This window comes from Lactuca saligna, chromosome 4 (assembly GCF_052625555.1).
Source record: "Lactuca saligna cultivar CGN05327 chromosome 4, ASM5262555v1, whole genome shotgun sequence".
NCBI classification, from domain to species: Eukaryota; Viridiplantae; Streptophyta; class Magnoliopsida; order Asterales; family Asteraceae; genus Lactuca; species Lactuca saligna.
In genome coordinates, this window is record NC_136420.1 from 76,418,347 (window position 1) to 76,430,522 (window position 12,176).

At 30.2% G+C, this 12,176-nt stretch overlaps 1 protein-coding gene across 2 annotated transcripts; it reads right to left on the minus strand.

Annotated features, from left to right (window-relative positions):
* Positions 1-7,064: 7,064 nt before the first annotated feature.
* On the minus strand, positions 7,065-11,412 carry LOC145042161 (raucaffricine-O-beta-D-glucosidase-like). Of its 2 annotated transcripts, none has more exons than XM_078990544.1 (12): positions 11,242-11,412; positions 10,636-10,705; positions 10,466-10,524; positions 10,303-10,378; positions 10,061-10,226; positions 9,747-9,972; positions 8,918-9,036; positions 8,149-8,363; positions 8,020-8,051; positions 7,822-7,924; positions 7,621-7,729; positions 7,065-7,501 (listed from the first exon to the last, which is right to left on the minus strand). In XM_078990544.1, the coding sequence occupies exons 1-12, from the start codon at positions 11,356-11,358 to the stop codon at positions 7,255-7,257; spliced, it is 1,539 nt and encodes a 512-aa protein (XP_078846670.1). In that variant the 5' UTR covers positions 11,359-11,412; the 3' UTR covers positions 7,065-7,254. The 2 variants fall into 2 exon arrangements, with proteins under 2 accessions (XP_078846670.1, XP_078846671.1); XM_078990545.1 differs by having other exon boundaries at positions 10,636-10,683; positions 11,242-11,382.
* Between the last annotated feature and the right edge of the window lie 764 nt (positions 11,413-12,176).

Below are 12,176 nucleotides of genomic sequence, written 5' to 3' on the forward strand. Positions count from 1 at the left end.
ATGAGCCTGGCTCTGACTGATAGAGCATGTTCAGATTCGGCCCTTGAAACTGCTGGGCATGGGTATTAAACTATTATACATATGACAAGTGAGGATTAGAGTTTTACAATGGTGGTACTTGGGGGATGGATCCCTACAACTGCTAGAAATAGGGGTTGAACATCGGAGGTTGTTGAGCGAAAAGTGAAATGTGTGATATTCCTACTACTTGAGAGAACTGGTAGCTTGACAGTAGGTACTGTACAAAGGACAGTTTGGTTCCTGGGGACCAAGTGTTCGTCCCTATCGAAACCATCGGTTTTTTACTACTGGGTCGGTAGTTGTGACTACTGTCGGTGGTGACAATTGTTGAGTCACTGTCGACTAAGGTACTGAGTCGTGGTTGTAATTGGGTGCTCTGTTGTGATGGGTGACAATCACCATTTGGCGGCAATTGCTACCACTACGGTTCCCTTTATTGGACCCGATGTATGTGTTGTTGCCATGTGGGTGTGTTGTTTCTCTTGTGCTAAACGTCATAGGTTTCTATCCCATCATCGCCGATGTCTAGAGTCATATCAAGGTTGTGTAACGCTGCAATACATTCCCAGATGGCACCATATGTTGTGATAAGTGCTCCGAACTTAACACCATCTAGGAATGGCTTTGTCTAGGTTAAGCCTGACAATCATAGCAAAGAAAGAACCAACATTAGTCTTCATCCAGGTGATGGTCCCAGAACGAAGATCTAACGGTCTAGTTAATGGTTGTATGAGAGAATTAGGTATGGGACTAAGATAGAGAATAAGGTGATCCCTCCTTCTGAAGTGGAAGGGTTTCTTTTTTACTTGTCGTTAAAGGAGCATGTCCCTAACAATACATTTTGTCTTTTCTGGGCTAACAGGACGTGGAGGTGGTCCATTGGCGGATTGTGCACCACTAGCGGTTATCTACTATTGGTGTAGAACTACCAGAGGACACTACTCTAAGCCCTATACTTGTTGCTCTACGAAGCAGTTAATATTGTTTTGGTTTAATATAGAGCGGATTTATCGTTCTGAGTTGGACCTTAGTGCTAGGGTGTTGGGGTCTAAGTGTGAGGTCGCGACGGTGACGGCCCGAGCTTTGCACTTGCAGTGGGTAGTGACCTTTAGCTAGGTCGTCCTTTAGATAACTGTTCCCTTATCTTTGACATATTTCTAGAGGGATACGTTAACAATATAATAATGGGCTTATGAGCTTATGCTGGTTTAATTGGGGGTTACAGAACCAGTTCAAACCTTTTAAAAACTATGAACATATTTATACTTAACATATAAAACTAAATACTATGTAAATCATAACTAAATCAATAAACATATGGGATGTTTAAACTTTCATAAAACAAATACTACAAATGCCCTTCCAAAGAAATGTCATGAGACTAAAGGTGAGCAATTCGACCTCTGGATAGGACCGAACCAAGAACTAGACCTAGATTGGCCTTAATAGGTCCTATCTAAGGTCCATCAATTTCTGTAAAACTGGTCTAATCCAAGAGTTGGTCCAACCCGATTTGGTCCAAGTACTCACCCTTACAATCGTAATATATAAACTAACTTTATGTAGGCTTCATTGAGTTGTACCATATGCACCTAAACTTGTACTTGTCCAACAATTATAAGAACCAGAAAACTCAGACCTGGACCGACCTTAATCGGTCTGGTCCAAGGATTACCAATTTCTGCCAAACCGGTCCGGTTCGGTCCAAATGTTCACCCCTACATGAAACAATATAAGTTTCAAACATCAAACGATTAAAATAAAATATTATCACATGGTAGAAAAACTTGTTGTACTATATACTCATTTCAACGATCTACATGTACTCACTTTAAGTTGTTAGTGAAAACTAACTATGATTCTTGTGCTTCACTCGGTGCTCCTTTGATTAAGATATCTTTAGTTCATATTTAATCATTACATGAAATTCTTATCAACATAACTTAACTCATTAAGAACTTAATTTCAATCAATCATTACTAAAATTACTCATTTCGTCGTATAAAATTCTTATCTCAACTTTTGAACCAATTAAGTTCCACGTATTCCTCATCTATACATCTTAGTTCATTAATATGTAAGCTTAATTTCTATTACCTAACAATTCATCAATCTAGGCTTTGAGTTCTCAATTCACCATGTATTGATCATAATAACTTAAAATCATGTTTAAATCGCTAATTTTTGCATCATACTACAATTTGAAGTATTTAAATTTAAATTTATCAAATTTCTTTCCATTCCATCATTGATGAACATATGAGCTTGAGAGATAAAATTAAGAGATTAAACATATGAGCTTGAGAGATAAAATGAAGAGATTATCTTGATTTCATTAATGGAAGTTGAGTCATTGAACTTTCTTGTGAATCCTTGATTGTGACTTAGCTTCTGATAGAAAAAAAAAACACATAAAATTGCCTTTCTTAAGCTCTCCGTCGTTGTGTTTAAAAAGATAACCCAAATGTCATAATAATATGTTTTATCTTGTGAATGTATGATTATGCATCACATAATGCATTATGTATTCATTATGTTTACTTTAATGATGTCGTGTCATCCGCAAACTACTTTCACATTACAAATCTACGCAAATTCACATTGTGAATCTGCTCTGATTCACAATATGAATAATAGTATGTCAGATTCATATTGTGAATTCTGAAAACTAAATTATATACAGTTCAGATTTATAATGTGAATAAATCAGTTTTTGATTTTATAAAACTAATTATTATTAATCAAAACATTAAAATATTATAAAATTACATTGAAATATATTTTGATTCATATATAAATTTCACTATACTAATTTGTGATTGATCAAAGAGTTGAAATAATAAGTCAAATTCACATTGTACATGTTAAAATTGAAATATTTACAGTATAGATTGACAGCGTACATTTGAACTGATCGAGTTTATTTTATTTTATTTTAATTGATGTTTATGTTTATTAATAGAAGACAAAAGGTTGAGATATTTAGTATAGTTGGTTTTCTTTTTGGTTAAAAATAAATTTAAATATTAAAAAAAACAAAACAAAACAAAACAAAACGAAGTATGTTTTTTTCGAATATATATATACATATATATATATATATATATATATATATATATATATATATATATATATATATATATATATAGATCTCTATGGAAAAATGATAGAAAATCGTGAACAACCATATATTTGGGTTTCTTTTTCGATAAAATAAAAATAGCCTAAAAAAGAGTAAGTTATATGAATGGTCCCTATGGTTTGGGGTAATTTGCATGCTTGGTCCCTAACTTAATTTTTTAACTCGGAAGGTTCCTATTGTTTGTTTTTGTTACACGCTTGGTCCCTAGAGTTTGTTTTTGTTACACGTTTGGTCCTTATTTTACCTAAAAAGACTATTATTTAAGTAGGGAAAATAGTGAGGTAGGTAAGGTAATATGAGATGGGTAGGGTTGGGTGTGTGTTTATTTTAAAAAAAATTAAAAAATCAAGGGTAAAATAGTCTTTTTAGGTAAGACAGAGACCAAGTGTGTAACAAAAACAAACAGTAGGAACATCCCGAGTTAAAAAATTAAGTTAGGGATCAAATGTGAAAATTACCCTAAACCATAGGGACCATTCGTGTAATTTACTCCTAAAAAAATTATATGGAAAAAAATGGATTTTTTTTTTTTTTTATATAATCAGATGTATAATATTCATCAATTCTCTTGGCCATTGATAATTTTATTTATATAGGTAATTTTTTCTTATCATTTTATTTGTATTTTTCCTTACTTTTTATTGATCAACATATATATCTTAAAATGGAAATCGGGTGTTGTCTGGATTACCTCATGTAGATACATGTAATAACACTTTAAGGTTATGTTTGTTGATAATCAATTATCCCATTTGAACCGTTCATGGGTTTGCAAAATTTTAAAATACGGTCTTTTCGTTGTGAATTGGTTTCTTTTAATTGTTATATATATTCCATCAAGCTCCAACAGCCTCTAAACTATTGTATCTCTATTTTTGTTCTTCGTGTTATTGAAAAACAGTGAAACTACTATAATTGTTAAAATATTGATATTGACGTTTTAATGGTTTGCACATAATATCATTTTAGAAAATATTAGCATTCACTAAATTAAATGCATAATCTAATCAAACAAACCATTAAAATATTTATTTTGATGAATGAGTTGTTCTACCCAGATAGTCTTGTGTTTGAATTACTTTTGGTTTATTTATCACTATGTGATGTTTTTGTTTAACGATTTCTGTAAAGTGTTTGTAATTGTTTAGAATTTCTAAATTTTTTATTTTTTTTTATTGTTTTATTTTAATGAAATTGTACATTATGATTTGAGACTAAAACGAGAAATCCTAAAAGATTACATATCAACATGAAAATAGACAAGAGACCCGATACTTATTGTTCCTAACAATCTTAGAGGCACTATGCTTCTCGGCTCAACATCATCATGATCCAAGGTTGACATGGGTAACAACATCGACATACCGACTGCTCTCATACCGACCAAAGTCGGCGAGCTGTGGCGATAAGCGACGATGGTAACAATAGATCTCAAATCATGTTAGATGATAATCTAACAATTTTTCTTTTTACTTGAATTTTTTCTAAATTGTTTTTAATTTTAAATTTAGCCTGTTGTGAAAGTAGTTGGTGCTTTATTTATTGTTTTACTTATTTGTTGATGTTTCAAGAAATAATTAATCAGGATCATATTTAAGCAATACAATTATTTTTGTTATATTGTAGATGTTGTGATGCTGCTATTTATTCTATATTTTTGATCAACAAATTAAAGTACTAAAATTAAGCTTAAAGTTAAAAATTATTTAATTAAAAACTAGAACTTAAATGGTTTAGAAATTTTAAAATTGTTTTAACTAAAAGCCTTAATGATTAAATAAATACTCCCTCGATCACATATTAATATCTTATGTTTTCTTTTAGGTTTGTCCTAAGGCTGGTAGGTGTGGGTAACGCCCACACTGACGTTTTTGATAAAAAGAAGAAAACGACGTTAATGGAAAGTGGCGGTGGTGATAGGAAACAACGCATAGACCTTTAACACCTAATAACGGTAAAGGGAGGCGATGTTCTTTGGTGTTATTAGCCCCAATAACAGCTCCTAGTAGGAAAAATTGGCAACGTACTTTTCAGTTAAGCATGATAGGAAAAATTGCATTTGAATGAAATATAGGGGGCAGTATTAGCTAATCATTATGCAAAAGTTCCAAATTATGTTATAAAGTTATTTTGAAAATGTAATGAACTTGGGGATGGTACAAAGAACACTTTATGAGCAAAAAATAATTTTATAAATTTGCTTGACATTTTTTTTTTGTGTGAAATAAGTAGTTATTTTGTGATACACATAAATATGGTCCATTTTTGGTGTTATTATAATGAATATTATTACTTTCACTAATGTAGGAAAATTTTGTATAATCTGCTTATTCTCATGGGTCCCCTCTTGTCAATTAAATTCATAAAATATTTACTATTTAATGTTTGATGATTGAAAAGTTATGGCTCTCCAAATAATACAAAGATTTGGCCTTTTAATTAGCTCTCATTTTTACAAAACAACATAGTGGTTAATGGTCATGTCGAACCAGAATTCATGATGTCAAATGGTGCTATATTTAATAATCACAATAGAGTCCCCTGTCCACCAATTCATGATAAAGTGTCTAAGACACATCTAATGTGGGAAACAGAAAAAAGACAGTGCTTTGATGATGCGACATTACAAGGTCAAAGATACCACTTGATGATAAACTCATTTTAAACTCTATTTTTCCAAATATATAGCAATAAGACTGTTGGCTCTTTACATGAGTCCAAATATATGACATAGTACACCCTTAGAATACCAATAAACTCAAATAAAAAAATATAAAAATAAAAAAATAAAAAAAAAATCAACGAATCATATCTTTAAATATAAATTTTGCATGGTTCAACCTCCCTTTACGACTTACTCCCCTTCAAGTTCAACCTTAGTTCTCGGCCAATGTGAGTTGTGTGTCCCACATCGCTAGTGGAAGGAGAAATAACATTTAATCCTCATTTATAATTTGAAGCAAAATGTTAACTAGTTTAATATGGTTATACTCGCACTGCATTTTTGTTCTTTCCAAATAAAGAAATTAAATATGCTCTTATATTTTATTTACATTTAATATTATTGTATATTTTATTTTTATTTATCCTTTTATTATAGGAAATGTTGACATGTTTACATATTTAATGAAATTGATAATATTTTAATCCAATTGTTACCATTTAATACGAGTAAAAAAATCCAAACAATAAAAGCATTTCGCCATTTTATTCAATTCCATTATACAAAACAACATACATTGATCATGTTTACATCTAAATCGGATTGGAACTAGACTCCATGATGTAAATTTTGTCATAATTAATAGTTAGAATATAGGCTACTATATCCATGAACTTAAAATGTTTATTACCTTATTCTGATTCAATGATAAAACAAAACAAATCTATTATATGGTGGTCTTATGAGCACAACCATACAAATTGGTGCCATTCATGGTAATCTTTGTGACACATTGTTTTATTAGATGAAAAAGATCCGTTTGTAGAATTGTACGAATTTAGAGATTCATATTGAGGATTCCTTTACAAAGGTGAAAACACCAATTATATTATCCTTTTTAACCGGATTGTATAGCTCATTTTATACTAGTCTATGACTCCTTTCGGTTTGATTAAGCTCATTTCCTTTATTACATTGTGAGATTTTCACTATGGACATCCTTACTTACCAACTCATCTACAAATCCACAAGTGGTCCAACTTCTCGGATCATGGCGTTGTCGATTTTTATTATTATTATTATTATTATTATTATTATTATTTAATTTTAATTTTTTTTTTCATTAACATATGAATCTTTCTTTAAGAAGCTTAGTGGAGCCCTCTTATTGTGACCACAATTGAGTGCTTTTGAATTTAACAAGTGGACAACTAATTCTCCAAATATTCTTTATCGATGTCTTGTAATAAAAAATTTCATTAACATAAAACTATTTTTTTTTTAAAGTCGAACAACACAAAACACACTATTCAAACCTACAAGTCTAGCTACAACATACTTTCTTGAAATAAATGACCAAAATCAAGAGACATGACATTGCACAATTCAAAAAGAGTACTTATTGTTACAAAGCGAACTACTTCGCTTCTTATTTTTTTGATTGAGGTCCAGAGTCAATGCTTTCGGATTCAGCATTACGCTTCCTTGTATCATGTAGTTTCTTAGGGTTTTTAAGAAAATTCATAAACCACATCGCAGAGTTTTTTGGATACCTTGTGTATTTTCCATCCTTGTAATCAACATAAAATAGACCAAAACGAACAGAATATCCAGACCCCCACTCAAAATTATCCATCAATGACCATGCAAAATACCCCACTACTTTAACGTGTTCCCTGCAACATGACACGTTGTTTAATTAAAACCAAGGTGAAGTAAAGAAAAAGATCGATAATGTTAATGCAACACACAATATATATTATATATTTATGTACAATATATATAACTAATTTACTTCATCGCTTGTAGGACACTTTGAAGATGTGCATTATAATAATCAATACGTTTCTTATCTACACATGCTTCTTCAAGTTTCACATGGTTATTAGCTTCGTCAGGCCACCCTACAAAAATGTTCCAGATGATATATATCGTTATTTTTGCTATAAGTTATAAAGAAATAAACCAACGAAGTTGTAAAAAAAAAAGTGTATACCATTTTCAGTTATGATAATCACTGGATTTCCGTAAGCTTTTTTTATGTGCACCAATAATTTGTGAAGTCCGGGTGGATACGAATAAAACCAATAAACGCCTCCCTACATTGATCGATAACAAAAGTTATGAAAATTAAATGTGACATATATAATATAACACCACGTGACAACTTATTAAAACATATACTATATCATACCTTTTCACCGATAGGTTTATCATCAAGATCCTCTGAAAAACAAAACATAGTTAGATATGATTTGTTGAATGTAGAACACATATATCGTTTGCTTTATGAAAATTACATTTAGATTTCATAAATGTATACCTGGTTGTGAATGGACGTTGCTATCTTTTGTTACTGAGCCAACATCATCTGGTTTTCCAATGGTGGCGTAATAAGAACAATAGTAGTTCAACCCAAGAAAATCATAAGATCCTTTCACTAAATTGGCTTCCTCTTTTGTAAATTCAGGCAAACGACTACCAACATTTTTTATCATAGTGTCGGGATATTTGCCTCTAACTAATGGTTCCATGAACCTGCATGCAAAAATTTGGTCGGTTTTTTTTGTAACTTTTTAAGCTATGGTAATAACTAAATTAATGATATTAAATGTGTCTGATTTTATCACCAAATATATTTTAGTGTATGGACTTAACAAGTGTTTCAAGAATAATGTTTTAGTTATAATACAAGTTAGGAGGTGTGGGAGTACACACTTATATTTACTAAATCATTGTTTAAGGACTAATCTTTCTTTTTTGAAAGATACAAACTGTTTTCAGTTATCCGTTGATTGGATAAATCAAAGAAACGGTGTCAATTGAAACACATAAAACCGGGAAAAGCTTCATTCTTCATCTCTTCTAAAATTGATTTTGATTTTGTGCCTAAAATCAGAATTGTTGCATCAGGAATTATCTTAAGTTTGGATTTCTTGATACCCAATGCATATAGGATCGAAATATCAAACAAGGAAAGTGATTACACGATTCATGTTTTGTTATCCAGATCTCCATAACCCTATTTCTATTTTCCTAACATTTATATATATGCAAATTATGTGTTTATATATGTGTATACATGGACTCACCATCCGAAATGGAAGTCTATCGCTCTTATGGCTGCATCTTTATCTTCTTTCTTGTGAGGATCAAGTGGCTCAAAATGCAACGAGTCCAACGTAATCCCAATCTGACCTCCTTGGCTTTCCTGAAAGGTTTTGAGTCTAGCTGATTAAGAAATTGAAAAATGTTTGTTTTTATGTTTTTATTTTGTGGGTGATTTTTGTTACTACTTGCATCATTGACATGCTAACCCACATAACAAAATAAATGCAACAACAGAAAAACAATAAAAAAAGTTGAATGTTTTATGGTCACCCTTTAGGAATATATATAGAACATAAGCAAATTACACAAATTAAAAACTATTCTAACAATTTATAGTAATATTTTTTTCTAAACCATAAAAGTTTTATACATTTTTAAATTAACTACTTTGACCGGATATATAAGTCAAAGTGGTTAATATGGAAAATTGTATTTCTATATGAAACTCGATATAACAAAATTATCAATAAAACCTTATGATGTAAAATATATGATACTTTTATGAAAAATATATGATATTTTTATAGTTTAAGGAAGAAATTAATAAAATATTGGTGAAAAATCTAAAAACTGTCCAAATTAAAATTGTTTCTTGGTTTTATGGAGAAAAGTTTCATTATTTTGGAAGTTTTTTAATAAATTCTAAATGTTTTTTTAACAGAAAAATCTCAAATATTTAACATTTTGCTCAAAATAGTATGATTTTTCTAAAATAATAAGATTTTTCTTTTAAAAAAATTTCCAAAATAATAAAACTTTTACGTATATAACCCTTGTTTCTTTTATATAATTTGCCATAAAATATATTACCTGAAATCTCTGACGATATAGTTCCACAACAGTAGCATGAGAGAGGATCATGTTGTGTGCTACAATATACGGCTCAGTGGTAGGATTCTTGGTTCGGCCAGGTGCAACTCCACCCATATCGTAACCATACTGACAATGATTAGCAGGTTCATTCAGTGTGATCCAATTCACAACCCGATCACCAAACTCCCAAAAGCAAAATTCCGCATAAGCCTTAAAATCACATCTAATAATCAAAATACACAAAACTAGACTAATTATTTTTTAGTTTGTCTTAAAAAAATTCAAATAAATCTTAATTTTGTTTTACTTACATAATCCTTTCATCTAAGAAACCCCCATATTCTTCTTGAAGGCAACTAGGAGTGTCAAAATGCCACAAAGTGACAAATGGCTCAATTCGATTGCTTTTGAGTTCATTTATTAAGCTATTGTAGTAATCAACACCTTCTCTATTAACCCCCCTGTTTGGTCTTCCACCTACAAAATCAACACCGGTTTAGAGCTTTAAATAAAATGTTTTAATTTATTAATTCTTCATTTTCTTGAAATTCACCTGGGAATATTCTACTCCATGAAATAGAAAATCTATACGCATTTAAACCCGTTTTCTTCAACATTTGCACATCATCCTGTTGGTCAATAGAAAAACACAAAAACTGTTTAGATTAAGGAAATTCCAATTTAATTAATATTACAAAAAAGATAAAGAGAAGTACCTTCATTTTATAATAAGAATTAACAGCAGTGTTTCCATTATCACCATTAACGATTGAAGCTGCAGAATATATATAATCCAAAACATTTTTTTATAAATGTAAATCAAAGTAAAAAGTGAATGTGGTCATTGTATTTGTATTCATAAAGAAAGAAGATGAGAAATTAAAACCTGGACGTTCAAGGCAATAAGTATCCCAAATACATGGACCTCTACCACCTTCACAAGCAGCACCTTCAATCTATGTTAAACAAGAATAATATATCGGAATCTTGGATAAATTGTTTTTTTTAGATTTAATATAGTATCTTTTAGTTTTTAGTCGTAACATTTTAATATTTGACATTATTAATGATAAATAAAACAGTTTTGAAATTCAAAAGTACATTAAGTAATAATAAAATGTCCATTTTAATATGAATAAAGGTACTTCTTCCGGTTAAAATGTAATTATAAACATATAAATATTATGAATTGCAAAAAAAAAAAGAATTGATTCATACACAACAAAAAATTTCCATACACAACAATTTATGTTTTATGTATAACTTCATTAAGCATAAATTGTTATGTATGAAAAAAAATTGTTATATATAAAGAAGTCAGGAAAAAAAAAACATTTTTTTCTATGCTTTTCATATAAATGGGTACCTTTGCTTTCCATCCAAATGTGTATGTGTAAATGATAGAATAAATAAAGTCATTTACAAGTCCAAAACATCATATAAATTTATTATTTTTTAAGAAAAAAAATAAATAAAATAAAAGACTATTTACCTGATAAGCTGCAGTTGCAGCACCCCATACAAAATTATATTTCAATTTGGTGAATTCGGCTTTACTTGTGTAACTGGTGAAGGGGAGAATTTGGCATCCCTTCTTTAGATTTTCCATATCCTTCGACAAGATTTTATAAAAGTTGCATTGTGATTTGTGAAGAGAGCATGTGGGTTTCCTATCTTATTTATACACAAAGTAAAGTGATGCATCCCTCCAAAATTGCTTTATAAAAAGTATATTAATATTAGAAAAAAGTTCAATACCCAAAATATAGTATATAATATTATAATATTATTAATGCCTTGTTTTAACATCTCTTAAACGTGAACAACGTATCTGGACTGGTGGACGTTGTTCAAAGAGGGCCCATCCCAAGAATAGCTAAAAAAGGATTATTTAATTTGCGGAAAAATAGATAACGTAAAAATAGTTGATTATAATCAGGTAAGAAATTTCAAGGATTTTGGTATTTTTCATCTTATTAAAAATTATATGTTTGTTAGAATTTGATCATTGTGCCCTTTTAGATTATAAACAGGGGAATTTGGCTAGGAGTTGTTTTACAAATTTTGCATATTATATCACAAGTAGAATAGTTAATTATAATTTGGCCATGGATTCCTTTTGGATTAAACATGGGAATTTGTGTTGCGTTCTGTTTTACAAACTTTGCATAAACCTTTTTATACCCACAATAGCAATTCTTGCCCCTGTGATGTACTATTGTAATGTAATATGTGGTTATAATGCAATTATTGTTTATGTATAGGGATAATGACTTGTAAGGGTAACGAACTTTCGATTTCGTTCACATTTAGTCACTAAATTTTTTTTCGTTATCTATTTGCCACTGAACTATTGAAACTGTACACATTTTACCCTTATGATCGGTTGTTGTCGGTCATAAGGGTAAAATGTGTACAGTTTCAATA

Coding starts and splice junctions, on each gene's coding strand:
- LOC145042161 (XM_078990544.1), bottom strand. CDS start 11,358: ATGGAAAATCTAAAGAAGGGATGCCAAATTCTCCCCTTCACCAGTTAC. Junction 10,227..10,302: donor ATGGAGTAGAATATTCCCAG/GTGAATTTCAAG, acceptor TTGATTTTGTAG/GTGGAAGACCAAACAGGGGG. Junction 8,364..8,917: donor ATAGACTTCCATTTCGGATG/GTGAGTCCATGT, acceptor TTTTGCATGCAG/GTTCATGGAACCATTAGTTA.